General features: G+C 53.6%; 2 protein-coding genes across 2 annotated transcripts in view; both read left to right on the plus strand.

Moving 5' to 3' along the window:
- Mindy4 (MINDY lysine 48 deubiquitinase 4) overlaps window positions 1–22470 on the plus strand; it is a 135647-nt gene extending 113177 nt beyond the window's left edge. The window contains exon 18 of the mRNA XM_052719592.1: window positions 22381–22470. Coding sequence (XP_052575552.1) covers window positions 22381–22396 — 16 coding nt within the window. The 3' untranslated portion in view covers window positions 22397–22470. The remainder of the gene's footprint in view (window positions 1–22380) is intronic.
- Window positions 1–25526, plus strand: Aqp1 (aquaporin 1 (Colton blood group)). The gene is made up of 4 exons (XM_052719594.1): window positions 1–13549; window positions 22381–22545; window positions 22819–22899; window positions 23651–25526. The coding sequence occupies exons 1-4, from the start codon at window positions 13166–13168 to the stop codon at window positions 23828–23830; spliced, it is 810 nt and encodes a 269-aa protein (XP_052575554.1). The 5' UTR covers window positions 1–13165; the 3' UTR covers window positions 23831–25526.
- The last annotated feature ends 1907 nt before the right edge of the window (window positions 25527–27433 follow it).

The raw sequence follows: 27433 nt of genomic DNA on the forward strand, positions 1-27433 counted from the left end.
TTCTTCCCACCTCCCCTCGAGCCCTGAGTGAGCTCCATCCACCTGAAATCACAGCAGCGGATTCTCCATGAGTCTGTCACTGTTGAAGCCTTCCTTGGTGTTCCTTGTTCTGGCTGGTTCCCGCCTTCCTGCTCCCATTGCAGCCGTCATGTCCTGTCAATCACATGGGTTGGCTCCAGAGCCCTCCCTTGAGAAGCCCCCACGTTACTCTCATGATGCCCTTGACTTCTTTGCCACCACTGCAGATCCTGCAGGGGTCCTGGTCAATGGGCTCTCCTTTAACACAGATGCACCGTGCACACATACAGTGCAGCCCTGCATCTAAGGCATCGTGCTGCTTTGCTTCTCCCTGGACCCAGGGCTCTTCCCTCCTTCTTTCCCCAGGTACTGATCCAGCCGAAGGTTACAGCTACAGGCTTTAAGAAACCCTGCCCTGTCACTCCCCACAGCCTGTCTCCACCAACAGCCTGTCAGTGAACATTGGGCTGGGCATCTAAACCGTTGGCTCAGGGTGTGGTTCTGAGATTAAACCTGGCGCCTTTCCTGTGGCCCCTCCGATAAGAGTGATCCTGGGTGTTTATCTGGTACTTTTTTTTTTTTCCTTGACCTTTTTGAGTCTAAGAAGTCTGACAAACGCCAACTTCTCTAGGTAGCCTTGGAGAACTTGGTGATAAGCACAGTGCATAGCCACCTCCCTGTAGCCTGATCACTTTCTCAAGGGTGCTTGAGACACTTGGGTTCAATACAATCCCTAAGCCCTGCCCTGCCCTGCCCCTTCCTGACCTAGCACAGGAAGAACCTGGAGCATGATTAATAATTACATGGGGACAGTGTGTAAACAGCCGCTGCTGTGCATGGGAACCTTGCTCTGAAGGATTGTTCACAATTGATCTCCTGCCCCCTGTCCCACACATTCATGAGCCCAATTCTTTCTTGGATGACTCTGGGTGGAGCAGACAGACAGGCTTCCCGAAGGGAGAAGGAGTAATGCTAGTTCCTGGGGGAAAGATGGTGGTGAGGAACAGAAGATACTCTGGAGGTGTGTGGGGGGAAGCAGGTGCACAGAGGATACTCTGGGGACATAGCTCTCAGATGGAAGGGGCCTGGGGAATCTAGGGGTGATGGGAAGGTTAAAAATGTCAGAAAGGAATAAAAAAAGAGTTCGAGTCGGTTGCAGAGTTTGAGCATGAGTACTGGGTAGCCACAGCAGGTTTTAGGGCAGTGGTAGCTCCATGCTGTGCTCAGAAGACTGAGATGTCAACAATATGGACAGTAGACCCTAGACAAGAGACCAACTTTAGAGCTGGGGCTAAAGGACAAGGTGGGAGAGAACGAGGCAGCCTAGGAATCAGGTGGGTGCAGCCAGGTCCTGGATTCAAGTCCTCCCGTCACCCCTACTTCTTGCCAAGCTGAGCTTGGCCTAGAGCAGCTGCCCCCTCTGTTGGCTGCTCTGGCAGCCACAGTTCTCCCAGAAATCGTCTGTAAAACTTCCCAGGCTCAGATGAAGGTTTCCGCTACTCGCCTGCCTTGGCAAACCATGAAGGAGGGGCCTCGGGTCGGGGAGGTGCCAAGCCTTTGTTCAGATGCTGGCCATGGCTGGACGCACTGCCCATTGTTTCCCTTACTGTTGGCGACCTTGGGCCAGATGGCAAGCATTGCTTGGCTCCTGTAGACTAGCACGGTAGAATACAGCCGGGCAGAATGGCTCTCAGTCCCTCGGTAGCCTTGGACAAGGCTCTTCCCGTGGGGATACTCGGTGCTCCTGTGTCTGTGTTCTGAGGGCCTGAGACACCCCTCTGGCCAGTTGGGGTTTCAGCAGCCATCGTGGAAAATGTTCAACCCCCAAGGACCAGGAGCTTCCATCAGATGTCAAACTTGCAGCCCCAGGATGGGTCTCTGGTGGGTCAGAGGCCCAAGTCTGTCTTTTGCTGCTGTTATTCACCCTGGGTTTGGGGGACACCAATCATGGGGTTTGTGCTATAAGACCAAGTAGAGAGTTGGGATACTGGCGTGTTTATGGTTTTGAACTTTATGATTTTGAGCTCGGTTCAGGTCTTAGCCCCCGTCTCCCCTCTGTGTCACCGAGTTAAATTACAAAACCACAGGCCAGAAGGATAGCTCAGTAGGTAGAGTGTGTATCTATCACATACAAAGCCTTAAATTCAAGTCCTGCAATCCCAACATTTGGGAGGTAGAGGCAGGAGGATCAAAAGGTCAAGGTTGTCCTTGGCTGCAAAGCAAACACAAGGTCAGCCCACACTCTGAGAGACTCTGCCTCAAAACACAAATGAGGGAACAAGCGACCAAGTGAACTGACTCTGTACCTCAGTTTCTCTACTCTTGAGATGGTAATAATGGTGGCACATGTTACCCCTCTGGTGTGAGGATACCCCATAGAGGGCTTAGAGTGGAGCTGGCAACTAGAAGTGCTCAGGAGGGTTGGCTTTGCTCCTGTGAGATGCATAGAGGGCCTGAGATGCAAGTGGGACTATATGGGATGTTTTGGTAGAATGAGGCTGGCTGGACCTCGTGTATGTTGGCTGAGTCCTGGATGATGCTGGTCTCATCATCCCCAGAGTCCCTTCCTCAATGGTGTATCCCTTTCCCTCTGGCACCTCTGACCTCTCCTGGGCCACATGGAGAAATGCCTTCTGTTTTGGTTTGGTCCTCCCTATACCAGGCTTTGGCCTCTGGTTTGGAAAAATGAGATTGGGCCACATGATGAGCCCTGAAGCTGGGCCTCTCTCCTCAGCAGTGATTCCTTCTGAGAATGAGACTGGAGGCCACTGTGACAAGTGCTGGGTGCAGCCTCAGTGATCCTGGGGACAGATTTGGAAACTGAGTCTAAGGATGCTCATCCTTTCTTCGTGCTCAGCTGCTCTGTGAAGAAGCAGGGGGGAGGGGGGCTCCAGGAGGAGCAGTGGGTGCTCCAGAACATCTCCATGGCTGAGTATGGGTGGAGTTTCCTGCAGCCCCGCCCCTCTTATCTCCTCTGGTTTCCTGAGGTTCTGGGAGCTTGTGTAGCTGGGTGTCCTGATTCTACACCGGGCCCTATTGTGTGGGAGCCTGACCTTTCCTTCAGTTCAGCCCTCTCCCCAAGGGTGAGCAGCACACGAAACAACAGGTCAGCAGCCCACAGACCCTGAAGGCAGCTAAGGTGGGCAGCTCTCAGCCTAGGCACCTGTAAACCTGCTTCCTATCAGTCCTTTGCAGAAAATGCCAAGCACTTCCCTTCTTCCCGCCCATGGTGCACGCAGCTTGGGTTTGTACCTCTGGCGATCCCCTGTTTCCTTTTCTGGAAAATTGTCAGGGGCCTGAAGCGGCTTCCACAAGAAAGGCTGGGAAGGGGTCGGTGTGTTCCAAGGATGGCTGGGTCCTTAGAACATGCTCTCTGTTATCCTCTCAGGTCACTTGAGTGTACCTGTTTAAGAACGGGAAAACAGGGACTAGACAGCACTTCCCCACGGCCTCTTAGCAGGGGGCCTGCTTAGGTCTTTCCTCTCTCTGTCCCACCACCCTGTGCTCACACTCACCTCACCTTCGGAAGGCTGACTGGGCTAGGTCCTCACTCAGCTCTGCTCCCCCTCCCCTGGCTAGGTGGGAGGAGTAGGGGTCCTTCTTGTAGAGCCCCAAGCTTTTCCACTTCCAAGTCCTCTGCCTCCAGCAGGGTGCTCCAGACTGCCTCAGGCCTCCTTATCTGTACATAGTGCAAGAAGAGCTTTGCTGGGATCTCCACTGCTCAGAGTTCAGGTAGGAGAAAGAAAACAGACTCCCACAGCAGTCACTGGAGATTGCAGGGGACATCCCATCCCATCCTCCCAGTCCCTCTCTCAAAGTCAAACATAGCCAAAGCAAAGAGGCCTCAGGAGAACCACGTATGTGCCTGGCATGACTAAAAAGCCACCTTTTTCCTTCTTCTGTTTGGACTGTCCTCTACACCACCTCCCTTCCTTGATAAACAAATCAATCTGCCATATCCCCTCCTCCGGGAAAACTTTCCTGGTCGATGAGAAGAGGCGGGGCTCTGCTGCCCACAGACCCACACTGCCACTTCCTGTCCTGAGTCTCAGCTGTCCTCACTCATGCCCTGCAGGGCTACATGATGGTACATCACAGATCTACTTTCCATCTTGTCTGTAGGCAGGGGTGCTCAGCTGGCTGGTGTCCAAGCCAGTGTAGAGCATGAAAATGTTTCCCTGGACAGGGGTGTCAGTTTGTTATCATATCCCAACCATCTCTCTCTGGATAAGAGACTTACCATACTAGCACATGGAGCCTGGGTCCCTCCCATAGCACACCCAGTCACAGTCTGCTCTTCAAGACTCTGACTGTAAGAAGTTTGGTCAATTCGCTGGCAGCCAGAATCAGGGAAAGTACTTTCTACCAATAGCAAACAGCCGCATTGGTTATCTCACGGTAAGAACTCGCGAGTGGTTCTTTGCTTTCTTGCAGTGACTTCCAGCTCAGGTGGAAGTAACCATGAGTTGTGCTCAGCCGCTGATACAGTAAACAGCTTGCGGCATGGGAGAGTCCTGACAGTTCAGCCCCTTACCGCTCATGGTGCAACTCTGGACTAATTGGCATTCCCTGGGAGTGTGTTAGAACACGGCATTCGTAGGTTCTACCAGTTGGACTTAGCAGTCAGAGACTGCATTTTAAGAACTCGAGTTCCTGTGAAAAGCTGAGACATGCCAGGGGCTTAAGACGGAGGCTTCTAGAACAGATGTGTAAGGTCCGTACAGGAATGCCTGTTATACTTCCCCTCTGTCCTCTGTGACTTCGTGGCCCCTCAGGTCGGGCCCGCCTGAAAAAAAAAATCAGTCTGCCTTTGACCCTTGTCCTTTGCTGTGGCAGGGTCGGGTTCTGAGGACTGTGGGGCTCTCTGTACACACACTCTGAGCACTCTACACGGGGGTTTCTGAGGCAGGTGGTAGGCATATGCCTCAGCTCAGGAGTGACTGGGCATCCTCTGTGGTTCTGGGCATCCCTCAGTAACAGGCAGGGGCACTGTGTTATCGTGCCAGGCTTGGGTGCCGTACTGCTGCTAGGATAGGGCAACCAGCTCTAGAGACCTGGAGAGGCCCTTCGATAAGCCACAACTTGAGAAGATAGACTCTTGAGTCCCCATTCTGATCTAAAGAGTGTTACTGTGTGGAGGAGGAGGACACACTTGGACTGTGGCCTTGAAGCACAGCCCTGGAGCAGGCGGCTGAGTAACTCGGAAAGAATGAAAGAAGCCACTCAGAGCTGCCCTGAGATGGGGTAGGTTTCCTGGGAAGGGAAGATATGTCAGGCAGGGGGCAATACTTACCAAGGAGCTTTCTCATCTGATAATGAATTTATAGCCCTTCAGTTCCAAAGCATCTGTGGTTCAAACACTGCCTCCTCCAGGAAGGCCTCTAAGACTTCTGCCTCAATAACCAGCCTGTTCCCAGTGGCATCTGGCTGTGCCCTGGGTCCTTTAGTCTTTCTTATGAGTGTGGGCTCCCTGCAGCTTGCCATCCTAAGCCATGGGGATGACCATCCATCCTAAGCCGTGAGGGTAATCAGAAAGGAAGAAATGAACCGTTCCTGGTTCATGAAGTAGCATGTTCTTTCTGATGTGCCCAGTGCCTTGCTGGAGCCACTCTGCCTGGCAGAGGGAGGTGGTGGCCTGCTATATATAACGTTTAGGGAATCACTTGAACCTGTAACCTCAGTTTACTAATGTGCAGTGGGGTTGTAGTGACCAAAGCCCCAGCTGCTCCCATGTTCTAAGATCCTGGGAGTCAGGGGTGGAGTTCAACACAGGGACTGCAGAGCCCCAGAGTAGAAGACAGGGAGTCCCTGGAAAGTGACCTGGTGGGCCACAGTAGCAGAGCAATACCACAAAGCAAGGAGAATTTGTGTGGCTCCGGGGGCTGGACTGGGTGTGGAGCTTACAGAAGGGGGCCATGTCATCATTTTCTCATTAGATGTGACAGTGATCGCCTGTGTGAGATGATCTTGCTGGCCCGGTGGGCTCCTGGAATGTTGGCTTCACATGAATAGAATGCTCAGATGGACTCAGGGGGGGAGGGGTCTCCAAGGCAGTGGGGCAGGGGCTGGTCACGCTCTCTCTGCCTCCCACCCCTAGTATTCAGCTCCCTACCCTGGCTCACAGGTCCACAATACCCGAGGAAATAAAGCATGAACCAGAATGGTCTCATAGGTGCCCTGCCTGTCTTTGCTCCATGGGGGTCTAGCACACACACTGGTACTGGCTGCCTGAGGGGCTAGAGATGTCTAGCACTGTTCAGCTTGGAGAATGTTCCCCAGCTGTCCTGTCTGCAAAGCCTGCTCCCCTCCTGGCCAAGGGCAGAGGGCACCCAGGGTACAGAGTACTGCCAGGAGATGAAGAGAGACTAGCACAGAGAGAGAGCAGAGTGTCTCCCTAAGGAAGACCATAAATCAGGTGGCCCCAGGAAATCCCACTGCTGTATCCCTTTTTGTTCCCTGTACCATTAAATTCAGCTCCATGAGTAGATGAGGAGAGTCAGGTCCCTATACTATGAGCCATACACGTGATAATAGCTGTGAGCACTTGGAAGAGACATGGGACGCAAGTACAGGGACCAGGGCTACTGATAGCAGGGCCACAGTCCATGGTGGAGGTTCAGATGTCTGTGAGGCTATCTTTATTCTTTGTGAGCATATTCATGCATGCATATGAGTAGTGTCCCTGTGTCTACATGTTCCTATGCATGGCACCTATGTGTGACATATGCATGCGTGGGTAAACAAGTATAAACTATGCATGTTTGTATTCATGTGTGTTTGATCATGCATGTGAAAGCGTGTGTGTGTGTGTGTGTGTGTGTGTGTGTGTGTGTGCAAGCATCCCATGCACAGTTAGGGAGAGACAGAAGGGACAAATAGGCCTATCTCGTGACATGTGGTACTCTTAGGGCTTGCATGGCTTGTCAAGGGGGCTTGGGGTGGAGAAGTTCAGGGAAACCAACTCACAGGAACTTGTCAGAGAGGCTAATGAGAGTTTAGCTACATGGGGCAGATGTGTGGCTGCTAAGAGCACTCCTGACTGGTGGTGGTGGGCCAAGCCACACTACACCTTTGTGGGCTCTGAGTTCTTCAGCGGAGCAATGTCCTCCCTCAAGGCTCTGGTGCCTATGGGTAAGCAGTGTCACTGGGAGCCCAGCCCAGAACAGGAGGCTTGCTTGGAGAAGGTGTCTGGGACTTGCTGGGCTTTGCATGCTGGAAACCTGCAACCACCAAAAAAGCCAGAGAGGTCTTGGCCCTCAGAGCCCCTGATTCTCCTGCAGCATCACCGGAGGAGGCCTCAGAAAATTGGATTTAGCTGAGAGGTGCAGGAGTGGTGTCGTGATGGTTCTCATCTGTTGACAGAACCCACAAGAAGCAGTGGAGTGGCAGAGGCCGTCAGACCCCATTCAAGGCTGAGACCCCAGTGCCAGCCCAGGGGGCCCAGCCCAGAGGTATTCAGAAGGGGGTATACCCCAGGGAGACACTGCCAAGTCCCTGCCCTGTGGCCTGGGTCTGAACACCTGGGCAGAATCTGTGGGGATTGTGAAGAGCAGGGACAGCATGGGTGGGGTGTTATGAAGCCCTCAGAAGCTGAGCAGTCAGGAGGATGGAGGGACCGCTGGGCTGGAGGGGATGTTGATGGCCACTCTGTTGGTTCCAGACCTTTCTGCTGCCCAGGTATTGTGGTGCTTTTCAAGAAAGGCTCTTTTGTAAGCCGCCATCTGATGAAGCGGATTTTAGTCAAGAAGGGAAGAAGGGGAAGCTGGGTATGGCTAGCAGATCAGAAGAACACAGAAGGCCAGATTGTTATGGATCCATCCTGGTGCCTCTCCCCCAAGCTCTGGACCATGTTTCCTTTCTTTTCTCAGCCCCAGTTTCTCCAAAGACTTCAGAGCAAATGGTTTCTGGATCCCTTCTCTTGAGGCTTTATAATGCAACAAGGCAAAGACAGGAGATGTCTAAAAAAGGCCAGGATAGCAGGGAGCCAGGATAGCAGGGAGCAGGAAGCTGCAGAAGGGCTGGGCCCAGAGCAGAGAAGGAACCCAGAGTGAGGAAGTCCTTCCAAACCGCTTACACACATGACACTTCCTCCCAAGGCCCCACCGAGCAGCAGAGCCCCTGTCCTGTCCTGCCTTCTCTGAGGGTGCGGTCAGGCTGCCCATTTCAGAAACCACCAACAGTGTTCTCTGCAAAGTGGGAGGAAGCCGCCCTCCTGGACCAGCAGGGATTCCCATTGCAGAACAGGCTTGAGAAATGGTGACGATACTCCCTCCTGGAGGTCTCTGCCAGCCCCGAGTGGGTTGGGGTAGAGGCAAGGGCAGCCCTGTCTCCTCGGGTGCCCTCCTTGGACCTCAGCCTGATTCTTGAATCTCCGTTTTTAATCCTGGATATGAGACAAGGATCAGAGTGGTACAGACTCCACCAGGCCAATGGCAGCTTTTTTCCATCCTGTCTCAGACACTGATCCACTATGGCCAGAAAACGGCGGGTAAAACGTTAAAATAGAAAACCCCACTGTCCAGAAATGGGTGTGGTTTTGCCCCCTCACCCCAAAGACAAGAGGCCTGGCTCATGGCTCAAGGCAAGCAGGGGTGCGGATGAGGGTAGGGAGGAGCAGGGTGAATGGGAGGCAGTAGCCAAGAAAATTATTAAATTGTTCCATCCCTGCTGAATCACTGGGGACCTGCTAAATCCGTTTTTGATTTAAGAGTGACCCTGCGATACCTAAATGCCCAGGCACTGCCTCTTAGACAGGAGGCTCCTCCCTTCATACGCTGGGAGAGGCAGGTGTCCTTCCCTTGACAGCAGGGGCAGATGCTTACGGGAACTCCCACCATGCCCAGCTCCCTGCTCCCTAAGCAACCTTAGGGACCTAGCCTTCCCTGGGCTCATCGTGGGATGGTCCAGGGTGCCATCACAGTGGAGGGGCTGCAGGAGCGTCTGGGAAGAAGGAGGGGTGGACACTGTGGCAGGGGAGGAATGGGAATGGCCACAGCAGGTGTAATGAGCTAGACCACAAGACTGGGAAGTGGGAGGCCAACATGAGGCCATACCGTGCTGTGAGGAACCTGAGCACTGGGCAGAGGAGCTGAGCTTCCAAGGCACCGAGAAATCCCACGCCCTGGTCTTGAGCTGACGTTATCTTCCTCAGTGTTGGAGGGGCTGACCCTGTCTCACATGAGGAGGGTGGCTCCAGATTGGCACCTCTGGCCATGAACTCCTGAGAGGGGTCTAGAGAACCATGGCTAACAAGTCCTGCCTGGATGACAGCCAGGAGAGGGGTATAATCGGGTGCCCCCCTGGGGAGAGTTTTCGGACAAAGCTGGGAGCCCCAATTGGTAGGCCAGGAAGGGAAAGGGGCCCACTTTCCTCAGGCCTCAGAGGGAATATCCTATCTTCTCCTCCTGCTTCACTGTTCTAACTTCCAACTTAGGAAAACTGGAGCCAGCTGGGAAAACTCATCCAAGCTATTGGTGAGCTTATGGTGACTGTGGGCTGCCAAGTCCCCTCTTATCCCACACTCTCTTCCTGGTGGACCTTCTGGAGGGACTAAAGTCATTCCTCGTTCCTACTGGCTTATGGAGAATATCTCGGCTGGCAAGAGGTGGAGTCCATTCCTTTCAGCTCCTCTGACTGACATGTCACAGAAGCTAGGCATTGAAAGATGGACCACACCCGGGGACGTTTCCTTTCCATACACCTAATAATCCTGTCCTTAGCCTGCACCTGGGGCTCTGGTCATCACCCTCTGAGACGGAGACTCAAGTTCTGTGGCTCTCTGAAGAAATGAGACAGCCCCAGATGATCCTATGAACAGCCGGCTCTGACTGGCACCAGCCTCCCTGGGCATGTCGGGAGCGGGACACATCTGGAAAAGCACTGACTAGGACAAAACCGTGGCTGCCCCCAGGGCCCCAGTGACCTCAAGTCCCGCCTGGAGCTTGGGCACTAGGTTGGAGGGCACCTGCTTTATTTAGTCTGGCCTGAGCCTGGGAACCTGTTCACAGGAAAGACACATGAGCCAGTCCCAGGGCACTGGGACACCCTGAAGGAGAATCACAGCCAGCACCAGGCCTTGAGCCTAGGGCCTGACTGCACTGCAGGGTTCTGGTTGCTCCCTGCTCCTCTGTGATCTCACCTTCGACCACTGCAGCCCTCCCCAGCCCAGCCATGCGTGGAAGCTGGAACTGCTTTCACTAGCACCCCTATCCACACTGAGGCTTGTAGCCCAAGGCCGTTCGTTGGCCTTTGTTCTGGGCCAGCGAACTGGGTAGAATAACCTGTGCCTTGGGGACCTTTCTTTGAGGGGTGGTACTTAGGCTCTGGGATCAGGACTAAGTGGTGGGGCATCCCTTTCCCTGGCACAGCAAGACACTGCCCACTTTTGGCCTGCCTCTCCTGGCCAGCCAGCCAGGATTGTGACAGGCCAGTGAGAAAGAGCTTGGAGTATAGGGCCTTTCTGCCTGACATCCGGCCAGGAACCTTTCCACTTTTCCTTGCAAATAGCCAGTTTAGAATTGCAGTGGCCCTTTGACATCGTGGGAGGTCGTGACAGATAAGGTCCCCACTGGTATTTCTGGCAATACCTGCATTCTGATGGCATCTCCTACTGTTGACATCACCTTTGTCCAAAGAATGAAGTCATGGTCATCGGCTCAGTTGTAAATTGGGTCTGCACGGAGTTTGTGAGGTGATGTGGAGGAAGGGAAACTTCCAGAAGACAAGGGGCTGGTCTCTGTGGCCCATGGTTGTCCAGCCGTATCCTAAATGGTATTTGGCATGCTATCAGTGCTAATAAAATACCTGTGCTAGAGAAGATATTGGTAGCTCCCAAGGAAATCTTGACACTGCTCCCAACACACACACACACACACACACACACACACACACACACACACACACACACACACACACACACACACACACACTTTAGTATCTGGTCCTGAAGATACTGCCATAGCCTCTTGGGACATACTTAGGCCCAAAAGGGCTCATATTGCTCACTTGGTTCTGTTGTGATATTCTGCTGCCTGGCCACACCAGGCTCTGGAAAGTGCTTCTCCTCCTGTTTTCCTAGAATCCTCCTGGCTGGGTCCCTGAGCCAGACAGCATCAGATCTGAGCCTTGCACAGCCTTGCAGACTGATCTTTGGTTAGAGGCCTCTGGAACTGAAGAACCAGTTCCTAGAGGGGCCATGCCACTGTCAGGTCACAGGGAACCTCTCAGAATAAAGGATGTGGTGGAGGTTCGGGGAGGTGGTCCATCATACTGGCTGCCTCTCTAGAGGGTTAATAAGCCTTTGATTACCTCCAGCTGCCAAGACTGCCTGGGCAGAGGGGGCCAAGCAGCCTCTATACCACCGTTCTGCTCAGAGCTCCTCCCTCTTGGCCTTGTAAGTATTTGGGTGCATAGTTGTGAATGCATTCCCAACCAGCCACCTGCTCCCATCAAACACATCACAGGATCCCTGCAGGTCACATCCAGTACCAGGGCTACAGCTGGACATAAGGTGGCCCTTAGGAGACAGTATTATCCTCTGTAGGGTGGACCCTGGATAGAAGGTGCTTGGACCACGAATTCATCCTGCTCCACCTTGACAGATGTCAGATTCAAAGATGTTCTTCTCTCTCAGTGGGCCTTGGTTTCCCACCTCTAACGGGTAAGAGGCCAATGATCCTGCGAAGGATTAAGGTGGAAAGAGAGGGGACCTGCTCATCTCAGGCCCTGCCCTGTGATTACAGAGACAGCCCCTCTGCTGGGCCTGGTTCACTTTCCAGCACACTCACACAGTAGGTGAGTGACCAGTTCTCTGGTCCTTAACTCCAGATTCTGGGGGTGCACAGGGAATGGGGTGGGTGCTGGGTCTGCAGCATGGCCTCCTCCCTTCCTGCTGTTGGAAAGTGCCTCTGGCCTCTCTCTTGCCTCGTTTTTTGTATCTCGACTCTGGTTCAGCCAAATGTCCCCTCTGCTCAGTGTGTGTGCTTCCTGTTTCTGAAGTATTGTTTTTGTTTTCTGTGTTGCTGGGGTTTGAACCCGGTGCCCAGACAAGTATTCTGTCCCCGGGGGCTATATCCCTAGCTCTTCCTGCTGTCTCCCTGTCTGGCTGGGAGACTCTCTTTCGCTTTCTACTCTCACTCTGATAAAGCTTGCCTCTGCCCTGTCTGTCATTCTGTCTCTCTGTGTCTGGGTCTTAGCCTCAGCATGTGTGTGTGTCCCTTTCTCTCCTTTTCAGGTCCAGCTGCCTTTCCTCCTATCTCCCCAGTGACCTGCCAGCTCCATTGCCTATTAGAGGAAAACAACAAACAAACAAACAAACTAACTAACTAACTAACTAACTAACTAACTAACTAACTAAACATCACTCTCCTCATTGATTCACATTGTTTTAAGTTTGAGGATTTGAGGGAGCTTTCCAACAGTCTTGCCTGGCTTAGGCCTATCCTTGCGGGCAGAATAGTAGGTGACTCCCAGAAAGCTTCTCTACTCCCATCAACTGAGGCCTGGGTGGTGGGGGGACATCCCCAAAGTGACATGCAGCCCCTTGACCCGGGCCGGGACATTGGAGGCCAGACTGGCTCTCAGATCCCTGGGCCTGAGGACTTCAGATTAGTAACCGCTCAGAGCGGGATGGGACAGGCAGGCGGGTGCGGGTGCCACCTCCAGGGAGGGCAACGTTCATCCTGAGAGTCCAGTCAACCCCTATTCCCCGCCCCTCTGGAGTGTCTGGCTCTGCCCTCAGGCACCCTTGAGCTTTGCAGGCTGGGCGGGGACACCTGGATTTCTCTGGCCCCCTGAGAAGGGCCAGCTTGGAAGAATTTCCCAAAGCCTATTAGAGCAACGGCTGCCTCCTGCCTGCCTCCTCAGGCTGGGCAGGGCCGAGGGCTGAGGCGGGTGGAGGGAGCAAGGGAGGGCAGGAGGGGGAGAGGAGGAAGGAAAAAGTTGGCAGGCAGACAGCAGAGCCCTGTCTGCATCCATCGCAGAGAGGAGGCCCGTGTGGTGTGGGGCGGGCCAGGAGCAAGGAGAGGCCTTCCTCCCTTTGTGCTCCCCCCACCCAGCCCTATAAATAGGCCCAGCCCAGGCTGTGGCTCAGCTCTTGGAAGGATTCGAGCACCAGGCATCCAGCAGTGAAGTCGAGCCCCCTGCCAGCATGGCCAGCGAATTCAAGAAGAAGATCTTCTGGAGGGCTGTGGTGGCCGAGTTCCTGGCCATGACCCTCTTCGTCTTCATCAGCATCGGCTCTGCCCTAGGCTTCAACTACCCACTGGAGAGAAACCAGACACTGGTCCAGGACAACGTGAAGGTGTCGCTGGCCTTTGGTCTGAGCATTGCCACCCTGGCCCAAAGTGTGGGTCACATCAGCGGTGCTCACCTCAACCCAGCTGTCACACTGGGGCTACTGCTCAGCTGTCAGATCAGCATCCTCCGGGCTGTCATGTACATCATCGCCCAGTGTGTGGGGGCCATCGTCGCCACTGCCATCCTCTCGGGCATCACCTCCTCCCTAATTGAGAACTCACTTGGCCGCAATGATGTGAGTGGGGTGTCTCAGGCTTGGGCGGGGGGGGGGGTCTACAGGAGGACACAGAGAGGGCAATGGCTCCATTTGCCTACTGTGCAATGGGGGACACTGAGGAACAGAGAGAGTGATGAGGGTTGCTGGGGTCATGCCGAGCGCTGGGGCTGGAACTCGGCTGTGTTGCAGGGTCTGTTTGCTGCCCGGTGCTGTGGGCATGGAAGACTTAGACAATAATGGTTGTGCCAAAGTCCCCTGCAGAGTATCCACTGCCAGGAATGAGCTGAGGGGGCAGCTAGCTGTGTGCCAGCAATTCTTCACCCCTCCATCGGAGAGTTTCTTGGCCTGCCTCTATCCTACCTGAGAAGTCACTTCCCTCCTTGCACAGCCCTGTGCCCTAGGCAACCTCTGCCTACTGTCCCAAGTCCACTTTCTCCAGAGACTTTTGCAAGTATCTGAGCGTGACACCCTTGTGAAGTTGCCTGGACTTCTAGGCAGCCCCTAATCCGCACTCAGGTCCCCAAATCAACTTTCCCAGAAAGTCAGGAGACAGCCCCCTGTCATTCCTCTGCCCTCAATAGTCAGACAAAGTTGAGGGAACAAAACTCTCTGGAGTTGCTGGAAGAGTTTTCTAGATAACAGTTCAGGAGAAGGGCTCAGCTCCACAGTCCTTGGTCACTGAGTGGTGTGCCCTGCATGCTTGTTGTGTGTGGAGATGGAAGTGGAGGTGTGCACGTGTCGACATGGGTCCTAAACTTGTGTAAGTGATTTCCAAGTGGATGCTGCATTTGAGAGTGTGTGACCACTTGTGCCCATTATTCCTGGCTTGAATGATAAGCAGATGCTGACAGCTGCGTGGCAGCTGTTCAAAATAACTGTCCCTGGGCTACTCCACACTACTAAGTGGCTGGCCTTGGTGGTGGCTGCCTGGTCACAGACCTTTTCCAACTTCTTAGCTCAGTGCCCATGCTGAGTGCACTTGGGTTTAACGGGGGACCAGTTTAGCGGGAGTGTCTGAATAAGGATGGATGATGTCTCAGAGGGGAATAGGCTCACCAGAGGCAAAGACTAAAGGCAGAGTAGAGGAGCCAGCCTCCACCCCAGAGAAACCAAGCTGACTGGACCCTGGCAGGGCAGGTACATGGGGACAGGAGCAAGGGAGTGGTCCAGGGCTCCTGTGAGTTGGATGGCCATGGCTGAGTGCACTCCTTTCATTTCCCAGCCGAAGTTCAAGTCCTGGAGATGCAGATGGGGAGGGAGGTGAAAGTCTGGTGCAGAGGGCAGCTGATGTGGCCCCACTGCAGGGATGAACACTTCTGTGTCATAGTGACACCTCAGGGTCACGCTTTTAAGTCAACCTCTGCTCAACTGGAGATTGAAGATTAGCCCTGCGGCTGGAGTTTAGACTCTAGCTGGAGAAAACTTGGCTGCAGCAGGCACAAGGAGCAGAATTAGACAGGCAGTGTCCCTCTAGACTTCAGTCTCTCCAATCGGAGCAGGGCTAGGTGCCTCCCTGAATTCCTCTGAGAAGGCTCAAGTTCCCCCTGAGGTGGGTGCTGGGCAGGATGGAAGCAGTGAAGGGCCCCTGTGGGAAGGAGGTGGTGGAGACTCCTGGCTCTTGTCCCTTCCAAGTCAAGTGACAGGCAGGACCTGTGCCCTCACTGGCAAAGGCTTTGCGTTCTCTAATATGTCATCGAAGGCAGAGGCAGCATGTGATTGCTTCGACGGCACCTGAATCTGGCTACACCCCACTTCAACTTCTGCACCCCTCTCCACTTTCCAGAGTGCCAGAGTACTCTGGATACAGGCAGATACAGCTGAAGGAGAAGGAGCTTCAGGCTCATGTGGGGATAGCTTGGGGACAGGCAGCCTAGCCTAAAGTCCTGATTGTTGTTAACCCTGAGTCTTCTTGAAGCCGAGCATCCTGACGTTCAAGAGGGGGCCTAGGTTCTTGTGACATTTCTGCTACACTCATACTACCAACTTAAATTGTTGGTTGGAGCTACCCTAGAAGGGCTTGGCTAAAAGGACCTACAATGTCAGTGCCATACGGAGGGGACCAAACATTGTGATCCAAACCATCGACTTTTGGCGTGCAGGACACAATCTGTACCCCAGCCAAATGGCTCTCCTCAGGCACTGGCTCCTGGACCTGGAGGGGCTGGGGTTGGTCTCAATGCCTTAGAGGGACAAGTAGTAAATGGAACAGGTGGCAGTCTCTTCCTCTGCATCCCGTGGGAAGGCTCTCACAGCTCCTCTGCTCCTACCCCCACCCTGCCGCCAAAACCTGGGTGGGGTGAGTTGTTGGCATGGAGATTTCCAAAGAAAATAGAGAGAAAAGTGGCAGGAAGTGGTTGGGTGAGTCAGGGGGTGTCCCCCGGGGACATGGTGGGGACAACTCTCTCCTGACGAAGTCAGGGCTCAGGAAACGCCCTTGAGAGACTACAGGCCTCCTATAAGCCCAGTCGTCCCTTCTGGGTTAAAGAGCTGGAGCCTAATTTTCACTCTTAGTTGGAGGCCCTGAGGTTACCTGCCCAGGGTCAGCCACCTGCACCCTATGTTGCTCCATGCAATTGATGGGGCTTAGATGGCCCTAATTCCCACCTATGGACCATGAACAGGATGTAAAAGGGTGTGGCTGGCTTTGGAAAGTAGAGGATGCTGGGGCCTTAGAGTCCTGGCATCCCAGCTGTTTTCATTCTTCCCCTCTCTGGCCCTCATCCTGCAGAAATGACTGGGGCCGTTGGGTGCTGAGGGCAAGGCTGGGTCAGCCAGGCTCCCCACACTGGGCAGCTCATGGGCTTGAGGCCAGATAAGCAGCACAGCTGCCTCTGATACCAGGCAGGAGGCAGGTGAGATAAGAGGTGTCAGGGCAGGCCAGAGAACTTTTGAACTGGAAGGATGGGAGGGCCAGGAGAGCTGCAGGGAGGTAGTCCTGTAAGAACCCAAATGTGGACTGAGAAGGGGCTTGTGGATAGAGCTCAAGTAAAGGGTGAGGGAGGCCATGGACTAGAGGCGGTCATTGAATTTGGGCAGACTGGGGTCATAATAGGAGACTGGACTCTGAAGGCGGTAGGAGCTCTGGACTTGGGCTGGTGTCTGAGTGCATCTGGAGGGAACTGTGTTCCCAGAGCCTCCCAGTCTACCTGCCTGGGGATTGAGGCAGAGGGCAGCCCTGTTCTCTTCAGGGTCATCTGTTAGTCCTATTGATTCAGGACGCAAATGCTTGGAAATGCTTCCACCTGCTATACCAGATGGCCTATATCTTGGGTCTAAATTCTCACTCTTCTCCCAGTTTCTTGGGTGTTAGCTTCCCCAGCAATGAGGAGAGAGGGTCTCTCTTACCTGTAGGCCTACCAGAGTTGAGGCCCCTGCCGCCTCCACCAGGACTTAGGAATGGGCTATGAAAAGAAGTATTTCCAATGCCCTGGCCCAGTCCAGCGTGGCCAGGGACAAGGCTGGGGGCTGGGTGTAACAGCATAGCTGAGACCTGTAATTATTGTTTCCAGCCAGAACCTGGGAGAGAAAGAAAGGGCAGGGGGACGAGCATGTAGAGGTGGAGCTTGGTGGCAGAGTAGACATTCCTTCTCACAAAAATTCTGAGGCCGGATTCTCCACGGCATCCGCTGAGCAGCACAGCTAGTGTGGACCGCCTGTCCCAAACCAGGGTCTACCTGGGACAGGTATTTGAAAAAGAGTACTCCAAGAGGGAATATGCAGGTGGCATCTGAGAAAAGCTGCTCCCACCCCACCCCACCTCACCCCACCCCACCCCACCCCACCACAGCCTCAGCCCCTCTGCCCTGGTGATCCCCTCTCTAGCCCGAGAAGCCTTCAGTAGCTCATCTGGAAAGCCCCTACACAGCTCTACTCTCTCTAGGGCCCCACTCAGGGTGTCCTCAACTACAACCCACCAAGCCTTTCCAGGCAGGTCACAATACCCACCCCCAATACCCATGGTGTCTGGGAAGTCATTTATGGTGACAGAAGAGTCATAAGTTCTTGCTGGCAGCAGGTCCCTGGGAACTCAGGTCCTGGGAACTCCAGTCCCTACCATTTAGAAGCACCTGTAGGTCTCAGGACTCCTGAACAGTTGAGACTTGAGCCTCATACCTGCAGATATGGGCTGGGAAATGTCCTTGGGGCTCCATGGTGACCAGGGACTCCTCTGTCTGGGCCTTTTCCTGGAGACTAGAGGGGCTCCCCCACCACAGTAGGGTGGTACCTAGGCGGGATGAGCAGGGAGCTATCCTTACCCACCCAAGCAGCTAATGTTCCTGAGCATCCTTGAGACTGTAAAGCCCGTAGACCAAAGACGGGCAGGCATGATCAGCCCCTCCAGGGGCCAAAGACAGTGGGAAGGCATGATCAGCCCCTCCAGGGGCCTGAAATCCCAATCAAGCCTCTCCAGAGAGGAGGTTTCATCCTGTATAAGGAAGATTTTGTTTTGTTTTGTTTTAAACTCAGGAAGCAGCTTCCTCTAAACAGATGAGCCCCCTGTTTCTAGGACGTAGGTTGGACCCACCTAACAAGGAAGCTGCTCTGGGAGAGCCTGGCTGTGTGGAGGTGCAGTGTAGGTGGGCAAGAGGGTCTGTGACAGAGGCTTTGTGCCATGCTGAGAATGGAGACTCGTACTTGGGTTTCTAGGTGCTGGCTAGAGGGGCACTACCTGATTTCAGGCTGGAAGGAAGACTGGCCAATGCCTCCATTCTGCTGTTGGGAAAACTGAGACTCAATCAAGGCTGTACGTACAGTGGGTAATGTCAGGGCAGGACCACGCTTCCTTCAAGCCTTCTGCCTCCCAATCCTCCGAAATGCACATGTACTGCCCGAACATGTACACACCCATGCACATACATGACATGGGGCACAGAGCATGCTCTCAACACTGCTTGGATCTGGGGGGCCCAGGAGGGGGAGGCTCCTCGCGGGAGCCCCTTCCTCTCCCTGCCCTGCAGTAAGGAAAAGGAGGAGAGGAAGTTGGAAACCATTGCTTTGTGTATTGTTTCTTGTTGGAAAGATAAAATGGTTCTGGGAGCACATAAAGGGCCTTTGAGACCAGCTACTCTCTTCCTTGAGGGGTCGCCCCCTTCGCCACTCCCCTCCCTTCTGCAGCTAGTAGTGGCAACACCCCTGTGGGTGTGAAGCACGAGGAGGGCAGAGTGACGCATTCAGACACGCCATCAGACACACCAGTGCAAACACACAGAAACCATCTGGGACTTTGTGCTGCGCGGAGCCCCCTGCTCAGCAGAGCGTGCCCAACGTGGTGTCTTGAGTCACGGCGCATGTGCTCAGGAGTACTTGGTCAGGACCCTATCAGCTTGTTTAAATTTCCCTCGGGGACATCAAAAGACTGATTAGCCTCTAATCCCAAGGTGCAGGTTTCCCTACTTTCCTTTAATGAAGTGTTGCTAGTTACGTGGCTTAATTCTTGCCTGTTTGTGTTACTAGCCTTTTTGACTGCCTCATTCTATGAGTTTCTAAGGGGGTGGATTATTAAAAAAAAAAAAAAAAAAAAACAAAAAACTTTCACTTTGGGAATAGGTTGATCTGATTCTTGTAGCTGTCCACTTTTTTTTAATAATTTACTCTTAGTCTAAATCATTTGTTTTTACTGCCTGTAGGTCTAATATTTTTATAGTTCTTAGATCATTTAATTATCCTGTAATAAACCTGCTACGGTCTAACAAAAGAGAGGACACGAGAAGCGCCCCAGACACACGGCCACTTGCAGACACAGCCGACGGTGGTCCACAAACCCTTGCAGCTGTACGCTGAGCTCTGGGCACATGTGGATGCCGTCTGCGAGGTGACAAGGTGGGGCCCACTGCTCCCTGGCGGGCCAGTGCTGAGTCCTGGAGACAGTGGGGTGGGCAGACAGCCACGTCTCTGAAGCTGTTCCTTGAGAGCAGAGGCTCAGCCAGGCCTAGCTCTGGACTCTGCTGCTCCCCATGGGTGGGGCACAGGGGGAGTCAGGGCCCCGCGCCTGGGACTTGGTTGTCCTGATGACATGCCTCCAAGTGGCAGGGTGGGTTCAGGTAGCGTGGCATGGAAAGGTCAATCCTGGGCTGGGACACACACACCTCCTGCCAGTGACCCATTCCAAGCTGTAACAGTCTGGTCCCTTGGTAGCCAAGCACATTAGCCTATGAACTTGGGGTGACACACATCCTGAGGTGAGGGTCCTGGCCTTCCTGTATCCTTCTTGAGCATAGGGGCCTGTTCCAGCCTCTCACATGTGACTCTCTAAGGTCATTGGTTGGCCTATCATCTCCCAGCTAAACAACAAAAGCATAGGCCCTCCCTTCACTCCGACAGCTTTGTCGGAGTCAGCTACCTTAAGGAGGCTGGACGTCCTGGGAAATGTGCACTTTCAATCCCTTTTGTCCTGCACAATGAGCCTCCGCTCAGAGGTTTGCAGAGACCTGGGAAGGTTCCCAAGCTAGGAAGGACAAACACCCAGCTAGGTGGCAGGTGGACTCCTCTTCTCTGTGATGCTCAGCTGCTCAGGTGATTCCTGGAGGGTATGGCATGTGGGAGGAGAAAGAAGCCACGTCCCATAGAAAGCTCTGAGCTGGTGTGTCTGAGCTTAAGCCATGAGCTCGCCTGGGCCCAACGATTGGGAGATCTCGGATGCTTCACAAGGGCTGCATGGCCTGTTCCACCACTCACACTTGCATTCATAAAACTCGGTGTTGCAGTTTCCACTTTAACCAGTGAAAATCCAGGCAAAAGTCTGCACATGCATATGGGCATGGGTCCTTTCTAGTGATAAAGGACAGTAATTGGTACTATTAATGCAGTTGTTTGAAATGTAATGGGCTGTTCGCGATTGCTATGGTTTGACTTTTCTAGCCTGCTCTTTCCTGGACATAGAGTTTCTGCAGTACTTTATCATTTCTAACCCTCTTACTGTTTTCCCAGATGTAAGGAGTTCAAGTGCATTAGGGAGTGGGAGAGCAGTTGTCATTAGCTGCCGAGGCAAGTGAGGTGGGTGGGGGGAGCTGGCGACTACTGGGGGTGGTAGTGGATGTGGGCATTGGAAGGGAAAGGCTTCCAGCCTTATGGCTCTTGGCAGTCAGGAGTGGGCACCTTCTGGAGTTCCCAGGCTTCCTGAGGACTCAGCCCTCTGGGCCTGGAACTGCCTGTTCTGCTTTGTGTAGAAAGTGGTACCTTGGGTCTAACCTGGGACTTAACCCTGGTTAAGAACCGGGGCAAGAGACGAACTAACTCTGGATACCTCTGAGAAGAGCGGGATGGGGATTGGATCTGAGAAGGAGACTTAGGGACAGCTCCATTAATTGGTGAGGAAGTTCTCTTCTTGGGACTCCTGCCAGCTAGCAATTAGGCCATCCCAAGAGAGCAGAGGAGATGGAGGGAGAGAAGCCATGAATTTAAATGGGGGCCACGGCCTTCTAGGTGGAAGTGGGGCTAGACATCTTGGCCTCATTCCTGCACCAAGCCTTCCCAGCTGTAGGCAGCCTCTGCCAGCCAAGGCAGCTATCCTCCCTTCCATCTCCACCTCCTGATAGTTCCTGCTCTTACCACCTTCACCAAATGTCCGAGACAGCCCTGTGATCTTTGAGTCTTCTGGAGGCTCTAGAGTCTAGACAGAGCTGAGACTTTGAACCCATTTTGCAGATGGAGAAACTGAGGCCCAGAGAGAGCCATGTTCATGGTGCCAACAAGTAGAAGAGTAAGAACCTGAACACTGGGATTCTGTCTCTATTGCCTGGCTTAGTAGTGGGACGATAATTGGGCATTGCCCCCAGAAAGCTTACTGGGCATGGGGGATACAGCTTTGGGTTTGGTCAGGAAAGGCCCAAAGCTGGGCTTCAAGGCTGCCGAGGGGATGTGAGTCATTCCCTGAGAGCCAGCACTGTGGACAAAGGCGGGAAGAGAATTGTTCTTGTGAGGGGGCCTCAGGGCCGAACTGGGAAAACCCCTGAAGAAGTGGAGGTGTGCCTCCCACCTAGGACCCTGCAGAATGCCTGGTTGCCTTGGAGATAGCACCACTCAGCTGGGAAACTGGAAGTGAGTCTTTAGAGTCAGCTTGCTGGGGCTCAGCTGTTCCCCCTGGCAGACAGACCGAAAGGGAGACTATTCCAGCATCTTCTTCACCAACATGGCCCAGCTCCCCTGTGGGGTACACTTGGCCCCAGCCCCTGACCTGGAGCAGCTGTATGGACCCCCTGGGAGGGGTCTTCTCACTGCCGCTGCAGGGATGGTGGGGCTCCGGTGACTTCGCGGCAGCTCCCATTCCCTTCTTTTTCCATGAGTCATGTTTCCAAAAGTGGCTTAGGCACAGGGGTAGCCAGACTACAGTGGTGGGGCCCATGTAGCCACAGAGAGGGAAGGCAGGGCTGGAGCCAGGGAAGAAAAGAGGCAAGAGAGGGAATACAGAGGGGGAAGGAGATGGAGACAGGAAAAGCTTTGGACTTGAAAGGATGCAGCAGTAGCTCCTCTCGGGTCCTCCTACCCGTGATTCTCTTCTCTGGGTGTCCTTGACCACCTCCCGTGCCTGAGGCTCACCACTGAGCACTCCATGTAGCCAACAAGAAGGCCCTGCTTCACCCTGGGCCTCTGACCAGAGTGAGGCAGGGTCTAGACAGGACTAGGGATCAAGCTAGAGAGAGGATCATCAGGTGTCGGAGGGGACAAGGGGTGGTTTTCGTTACCTGCCTCATATGTCTGGTGCCCTCTGGGGTCACACGGTGAGAAGATGAGTAATAAGCTATGAAGGGGTTGAAGCGTGTCTGTTGGTGCCTGGGCCTAGTGCTCTGGGAATCTTGTTACAATTGCCAGCTGCCCGGCTCACTCGGCCTTCTTGCTTCTCTCCCTTGCAGCTGGCTCGAGGTGTAAACTCCGGCCAGGGTCTGGGCATCGAGATCATTGGCACTCTGCAGCTGGTGCTGTGCGTGCTGGCCACCACTGACCGGAGGCGCCGGGACTTAGGTGGCTCAGCCCCCCTTGCCATTGGCTTGTCTGTGGCTCTGGGACACCTGCTGGCGGTAAGTAGGAGAATTCCTAGGTTGGGGCCATGGTCAGGCCGAGGGCCGTGTCAGGAACTGGTGAGTAGGGCTAGTGTGGTATCTGTGGTACTCTGGATAGAACTTCCACCATGGGGTGAGGGATAGCAGACCCACTCTGGGTGCCAGGACAAGGATCTCTGGTCATGTCCTTTTCCCCTCTGGGGTTGACTTTCCCCTCCTCTGCTCTTCCTCTCTCCCTACCCTCCCTGTCATTTTCTCTACATTCCTGTTATTTATTTGCTCCCCTTCCAGATCGACTACACTGGCTGTGGTATCAACCCTGCTCGGTCATTTGGCTCTGCTGTGCTCACCCGCAACTTCTCAAACCACTGGGTAAGTCACCATGGGCGGCCAGGCACATGGTGGAAGCAAGTTCTACCCCACCCTTGAGGCATAGTTTCCTCTCGTAGAGATTCTGGGAGACACATAGGGCAGAGGAAATAAAGGAACCAAAGCCCGAGATGAAGGAGGGGGTTTGCATCATGAAAAGATTGGTGTCTAGTCTCCACTCTGGCAGCTCAGGCCTACTGCCCTGGCCACTGTCCTTCCCTGTTATCCTATCAATGTAGTAGAGAGTGGGGTTGGAATCTTGGCTCTGCCACCTTTGGATTTAGCAACCCCAGACAGGCTTTGTGCCTTGGTTTCCCAGGCTGTGGGAAATGAAGTGGGCTTAGGAGAGTTGGCTCTCCCAGGGCTTTTAGAATCAGGAGAGGACCGATGTCTGCAAGCAGAGCTCTGAGCAGAGGAAACATTGCATGGGCTGCGTAGGCTTTAGCTCTAATTACTGTTGGTCTGTGTGCTCCTGGCCAGCCTTCTATTAGACGAGCCCATCTCTGGGGACTTCCAAGGCTGGGGGAAGAGAGTAGGAGCCATCCTCAGGAATAGGCTGTACAGAGATGCCTGAGTTGGGTTCAGAGGCCAGGACATGTCCCTATTACACACGCTAGTCTGGGCTCACTCTGAGGAATCAGAAAGTAGGGGCCTGGTCTATCTACTTCTGACTTAAGACAGATTGGGGAGAGCCCTAAGGGGAGAAGGGGTGGTATGGCTGGCTGTCCTCTAAACTCTCATGCTTCTTTCCTAGATTTTCTGGGTGGGGCCATTCATTGGGGGTGCCCTGGCAGTGCTGATCTATGACTTCATCCTGGCCCCACGCAGCAGCGACCTCACAGACCGCATGAAGGTGTGGACCAGTGGCCAGGTGGAGGAGTACGACCTGGATGCTGATGACCTCAACTCCAGGGTGGAGATGAAGCCCAAATAGAGGAGGCTTGGCCTAGGCATCCATATGGGGGTGGGGCAGGGATGGGCGGAGGGAGGGGAGGGCTGAAATCATATTGTAGACACTCTGACAGGCTGACCAAAGACTCCCCAAGACCTGCCTGACCTGAGTGGTCCTGCCTTATCTGGGGCAGCATTATCACTGTCTTTCTTTCTGTTTCCTGGTCTCAGAGCTTCCTGGGGACCAAGATTTATCAACTCAGCACCTCATTCCATTGACATCATGGAGGAGTGAAAGGGAGGGACCCACCCTGCTAGTTGTCCCCTCAGAGTGTGCTAGGAAGTCCCCCTCATCCCAAAGTTGCCCAGCAAGTCACCCACCTTAGGTGCCTGGGATTCTGCCATTGTTGCTTCGTGCCTTTGATCATGGCCTTCCTTGAGTAGGCCTTCTGTCCCCAAAGGCACTTTGAGGGAGAGGAGGTCCCCTAACTTCTGCCTTTGGTCTGACTTACCTCCGAGACCCTTCCCCTTAGATTCACTATAGGACCTTGAAATTGTCCCTCTGCTGGGGCCTCAGTGACCACATCTGGAAAGTGGCAAGGAAGGGACAGCTATGGACATAAGTGTGGACACGCCACAGGAGCAGTCTAGACAACACTGCTTTGTCTACCTGGCCCGAGCTCTTGCCCAACATCCACAGCCCATGAGCACATGTGGATGAACTAGGAAGCAGAGACGTAGTTCAGGACGCTGGAAGTGCCTGTCCCCCAGAGAGGCTTCCTTTAGGTAGGTTTGCTGTAGCAGAATGGAGTCTGTTTTGTCGTGGAGGAAGAGCTCACACTCTATTATCTAGCTCTACTTGGTCTGCCCATCTAGCATGGCACTGACTGGGTAGTTTATTTCAGTTCTCCAGTCCCCCTTGGAGTGTAGGTTTGGGGAATGGGTTTGTTAAAGAGCATTGAACTAGCTGCAACACCATGTCTAAGGAGGGAAGCAGTGGATGTGGAGCAGTCCAGGGACGGATGCCCATGCTGGGCATGCAGGGGCTTGGGTGCCCCTAGTTCACATCATGATGAAGGAGGCCACTCTTGCCCTGGCTTATGAGCTCCTGGCCAGCTGCCTTTGGTCAGAGGCTGGACAACCTGAACAGGCTGACTGTGTGACCCTAGGCATCGTCTTTCTTTATTGACCCGATGATGCAGCCCAAGGACAGTTCAGAGTAGAGTCAGTTCAGGGGTTGGCATCTTGAATTCAGCTCTCTAAGTTGGTCCATTGCATCCCATCAGGCCGGAGCGGCTCCACTACCGTGCCCTTAACCATGTTGTGAACATAAACTGAGAGATACATTCTTCAGGTGCTCAGGAGCAACAGGACAGTCAGGAGGCCTGTGGCTGCACACTCCTCTCCATTCCCTAGCAGGCACTGTAGCCCACTTAACAGAGAAGGACACTGAGGACCCATGGGCCCAACTAAATCATATTGGGTCAATCTTAGCAGCCAAGGCCATGTCTGGTCACTCCCTGGTCCTCTCACCTCCAATTTCTCAGTTTCTGCCTGGGTAATGGCTCAGGGCCCAGGGTGGTGGTGAGGGATATGCTGGAGGGGGCGGGGCAGACCCATCCCACCTGGTTCTGGCCACTATGATCAAGGACCCCGCATCTGTCTGCTCTGTGTATGTTTCTTTGCAATTGAAATTTCATCTTATGGTAAGAAAATAAAGGACAATGACTTGTAAGGTCTTCTGGGCTTCCTGTGGTTTTTGCTTTGCTGTGTTGCATACCCACAAAGGAACCCTGATCCACAGGGGATTGGTCTCACTGCTATGCCACCCAGTCTGGGAAGAAGGCAGATGCTCTTGTGTCCTACGGGGATGGGTACAGCTACACCACAGGCCCTAGGCAGCACAGGGTCTTGCTCTTAATAGGGAGACTTCTGAGGAGGTGGAGATCTTGGGACAACTATGGGGAAGTGAAGGAAAATTTGGGACCAGTTTAAATGGAGTGATAGGAGCCATTTTGGGTTCTGGAGGATGGAAGAGTTAGGGGAAGCAGGGTTAAGATCATACCCCTGTTAACCCCTCTGTTCTCAGGGCAGAGCTGAGGACCCACAGCTCTGCCAGGCCTCTACCCTCCCCCAGATCATCCTAGAAGCCCTGCCTATACTTGTGTCTTGGGACCCCCAGGAGAGCTTTTTTGGGGTTGACTCATCAGAGAAAATGACTCCTGTGCTGTGGTATACTGAGATTTGGACAAAAGTTCCTGACACTGATTCCATGTGAGGCACCTAACACACTTCAGGGAAACTGTGAACCAGGCTATGGGCAAGCCTGCTCCTTCCACAGAGGCTGGCTCTGGGAGGCGAGAACTCCCATCCTCAAGGAATGCTCTCCAGACCACAAGCACAAGTGTCACCAGGAGTGCAGGCTGAGAAGGGAAGAGTGCAGGGGAAGGGCTCTGCACTCCGTCACCTTTCCTGACGACATAAGAGGTGACGTTGAAGAGGTCTTAGTGTTGTGCGAACAGTGCTTCTTACTGCAGTGGGCATGGAACCTGGAGCTGCCTCAGCCCATTCAAACTTCCCTGGCTTCTTCCTGGTGAGGTATTGTGCTGCTGGAATGAGGGAGTGGCTGCCAGACTACAGGAACATTGTAGAGGCTAGCCCAAAGCTTCACCTGTGAGGATATGCCAAGGTGATCTCTCACAGTCCCTTTTAGCCTGCCTCCTCCTTGTTCCATCTCTCAGCTCTCAGGTAGCCTCAGTCTCCAACCACTATGAACTCCAGTTACTTAATTCCTGCTCATCCACTCCCACCTCAGCTCCGTTCCACACTTTCTTATATGACTTCTATATGTTGCAATTTCTAGAATCCTAGAGCCAAACTGGGGTTTCTGGAGTACCTAGGAGGTATTAAGGACACTGTTGTGACTTACAATTTTAGAAGATAGAGATATCTGCATTTACAGAGGTTGCTTAGGCTCCTGAAATCTTTTGCTCAAGGCTACATAACAGGAAGGTAGTAGGATCGAACTTTGAACCTGCTCTGCCTGGCTTCAACAATTGGCTGTCTCCATCATGTGATGCTGACCTGTTTTGTTGTGATGCTTTGTAGAGTTAGCTCTGGGCCAGCAGAGAAGACAGGATGAGCTGCAGCTGCATCCACTCCTACAGGGTAATGGGGAGGCAGGAGGGAAAAGGGCTGGCCCTGGAGCCCCCAACACCCTGAGAAGCCTGCTCTTTCTAGATAGACTCATGTGGTGATGGCTTAAGATAACACCAGACTGAGGATACTTCCCTGAAACTGTACCTATTCCTGAATGGAAGGGAATATGATCAACTTGCTCATAGAGTACATGAACAGGAGAAGGCCAATGCTGCACCATGAGGGATAATAATGCACCAAGACAGATCTTCAATACCCAGTAGGTTTGGGTGCAATAGCTTTGGGGCCAGGCTGTCCCAGACTCTGCCTGTAGCCCATGGGATTAGTGCTCCAGGTATCCCTCTCCCTGGGATCTGCAGGCTTTGTTCTGTTCATGTTCTACTTGGCCCAGCACAGACGAGTGGGTTTGGGAAATAACTGGGATGGGATGGGACTTCTTGAGTAAGCAGAGGCCCTTGTCTGTTTTGTTCATCAGATTTTAACACAG

This window comes from Peromyscus californicus, unplaced genomic scaffold (genome assembly GCF_007827085.1).
Source record: "Peromyscus californicus insignis strain IS unplaced genomic scaffold, ASM782708v3 Scaffold_6__1_contigs__length_162567912, whole genome shotgun sequence".
NCBI classification, from domain to species: Eukaryota; Metazoa; Chordata; class Mammalia; order Rodentia; family Cricetidae; genus Peromyscus; species Peromyscus californicus.

Bases quoted from the DNA above. Each gene is read 5' to 3' on its own strand.
- Aqp1 (XM_052719594.1), top strand. From the start codon at position 13,166: ATGGCCAGCGAATTCAAGAAGAAGATCTTCTGGAGGGCTGTGGTGGCC. The intron at 13,550-22,380 runs GTGAGTGGGGTG...TCTCCCTTGCAG, and splicing joins ACTCACTTGGCCGCAATGAT to CTGGCTCGAGGTGTAAACTC. The intron at 22,546-22,818 runs GTAAGTAGGAGA...CTCCCCTTCCAG, and splicing joins CTCTGGGACACCTGCTGGCG to ATCGACTACACTGGCTGTGG.